The sequence below is a fragment of the Gymnoscopelus microlampas genome (genome assembly GCF_963454915.1).
Source record: "Gymnoscopelus microlampas genome assembly, chromosome: 2".
Classification (NCBI taxonomy): Eukaryota; Metazoa; Chordata; class Actinopteri; order Myctophiformes; family Myctophidae; genus Gymnoscopelus; species Gymnoscopelus microlampas.
Genome location: NC_139939.1, coordinates 23,085,015 through 23,087,514, shown reverse-complemented (window position 1 = coordinate 23,087,514; position 2,500 = coordinate 23,085,015). Strand labels below are relative to the sequence as shown.

Sequence of the window (2,500 nt, the reverse complement as noted above, 5' to 3'; positions counted from 1 at the left end):
TAGGACACTTTTTAATTTCTTCTACTTTTTTCTAACTGGTCTAGTCTGATCTGTGGAGGGATGAATGTGCTATTTATTTTTCCTGGTTTCACCATGAATTTGCATTTTGCTTTGTTTCAAATATGAAAGAAGCAGCATGCATACCAAATGATTCGTGGAACTGGATGAAGGCAAGCAATTTATAGCATGGGGAATTTATTTGACTGCAATGAGGGAATTAAAAAAAGCTTTATAATAAGCTATTTAGAGCTATAGTATAGAGGATACATGAGAGGAGAAATGAAAGTGTTTTTCTTCCATATTATACCTGTCAGTAGATCAAGGCAATTCTCAAGACAGAAAGTAAACAGCGGTAATGGAGTGCTAATAGGGATGTATTTTTGCAGGTCAACCCAGACGTTAAAACCATCATGTGTTAGGGTACATTTGCAATAACATTGTTCCATGATTGGGTTTTGGATACATTTACAAAATAAACTGTAGCAACAAAGGCTTGTGATATTCAGGCGTTCTGTTCATAAAATAATCTCCACAAATCAACACACTTTTACATCATCAGTCCCTCAGGGCTCTATGCTAGTGTCTTATGTTTTCTGTTATTGTGGGGAAAGCTTTCGCTGAAAATAGCCGATCGACAAGCTCACAACGCGTCGCAGCTCGTCGCGTTGTGAGCTTGTCGATCAGCTATTTTCAGCAACAACTTTCCCTACAATACGGATGCTGGGGTTTAAGTGGTTAATATAAGTTAACAAATGCACATAACGGCTTCAAAAGTCAAGGCTGAGATACAGGTGTAATTCATAAACATGAAATTAGTCTTAGAAATTAATCACATATTATTTTCTGCATGAATCAAAAACTCTACAGTAAATTAACATTTACTTATTTTATTTATTCATTTACATATAGTGAGGCTTCACATTTAAAAGAAACTAGAAGGCGACATCTTTACCGTCTCCAAACAGCATGAGGATGGCCAGGTCTACAGCTCGCTTCCAGCCAGAGTCCTTCTGGATGGCGATGCCATAGCCGGTGGTGGCGAACACCTTGCCACTGCCGATAGTGACCAGCTTACAGCCCTCATCTCTGCCAGCCATGTAGTTCAGAACTGCTGCGTCGTAGATGAATGCATCAAGTTTACTGGGAGGGAGACGGGAAGAGATGTAACTGACAATAAGATGTGAATAAGTGCCACTTGACTGGACACTGTCTGTTCCTGACCATTGTAAAAGCTGCAACTTTTTTTTGGCAAGATCTTAAGGATGATTTATCCTTAGTTGCATGCCGGTGTCGCACATCAAAAATAGCCAATCTACAAGTTCCCAGCCGCAGCACAATGCATTGTGAGCTTGTAGATCTGCTGTTTTTGGTGCGTGACATATGGCACACAACCAAGTATAAATAAGGCACTAGGTCAGTGGTAGAAACTTGGTCTCTTGCACAGGAGAGCTGTATTGAATCCCACATAAATACTCGGATTGCAGCTTTAAGTAATGTACTTGTATGTAGTACAGTATGAGCTCTCCAGTATCACCCATCACATTGATTTCACTGGTGGAATTCTATGCTATTCTGCAGTATTTATTGATGTCATGCCCAGCTGGTGATAACTGATGGATAAATGGACATGACAGTATGCAGCTGGGTGACACACTATAATCAAACAGCACCCCCACAGCGCTGCTGGCTTCTGTAGGCAGATCACTGGTAAAAGGGCTGCAGTTCGATCAGCTACCAGCCGAGACAACCTGCTGGCTGCCAGCGGAGCTAAGCCACCTCTCTACATTCATAATGCCTCACGTGTAATGCCTGATTTATAATTGGATGCGCACATCTGCAAGCTCACAACACATTGCGATGCGATGCGATGCGATGCAATGCGTTGTGAGCTTGTAGATCTGCTCTGTGCGACACAGTGGCACACATACTGTCGCTTAAGTGAGGGAATTAGAGACTGAGGGAGACAGACAGGGGTGGAAGAGGGAGGAGACGTTGACAGAGCAAGAGATGGAGAAAGAGAGATGGAGACTAGAAAGAGGGAGTGAGGGAGGGAAGGAGAGATAGAGTGAGAGATGTGAGGAGCTATTAGCTTTGATAGCTATAGACAGAGAGAGAGAGATAGAGAGACAGAGAGAGAGAGAGAGAGAGAGAGAGAGAGAGAGAGAGAGAGAGAGAGAGAGAGAGAGAGAGAGAGAGAGAGAGAGAAGAGAGAGAGTATAATAACAGTCCTCAGTGTTAATAATAAATGGACCCGAATTGACCCACAAGCCTTTTGCGGGTCAATTCGGGTCAATTTTTAGACTCTCCGAGTTAAATTAACCCTGAGGATTTTTCTGTGTAGCCATATAGCTCCCACTGCAACCACAAGCTGTGCTGCTATTCTGGGCACCAGTGGCAGGCAGCTGCAGCTTCAGTGGATGGCCACCCACGTCACTCTGCCCTCTTTCTCCCCCCCCCCCTCTCCCTCTCTCTCTCTCTCTCTCTCTCTCTCTCTCTCGCA

General features: G+C 43.5%; 1 protein-coding gene across 1 annotated transcript in view; it reads right to left on the bottom strand.

Annotated features, from left to right (window-relative positions):
• The window catches only part of grin2bb (glutamate receptor, ionotropic, N-methyl D-aspartate 2B-b), a gene marked incomplete at its 3' end in the record, with an annotated part of 96,483 nt that overhangs the window by 9,357 nt on the left and 84,626 nt on the right, over positions 1-2,500 (bottom strand). The window contains exon 12 of the mRNA XM_084084191.1: positions 953-1,140. Coding sequence (XP_083940317.1) covers positions 953-1,140 — 188 coding nt within the window. The remainder of the gene's footprint in view (positions 1-952; positions 1,141-2,500) is intronic.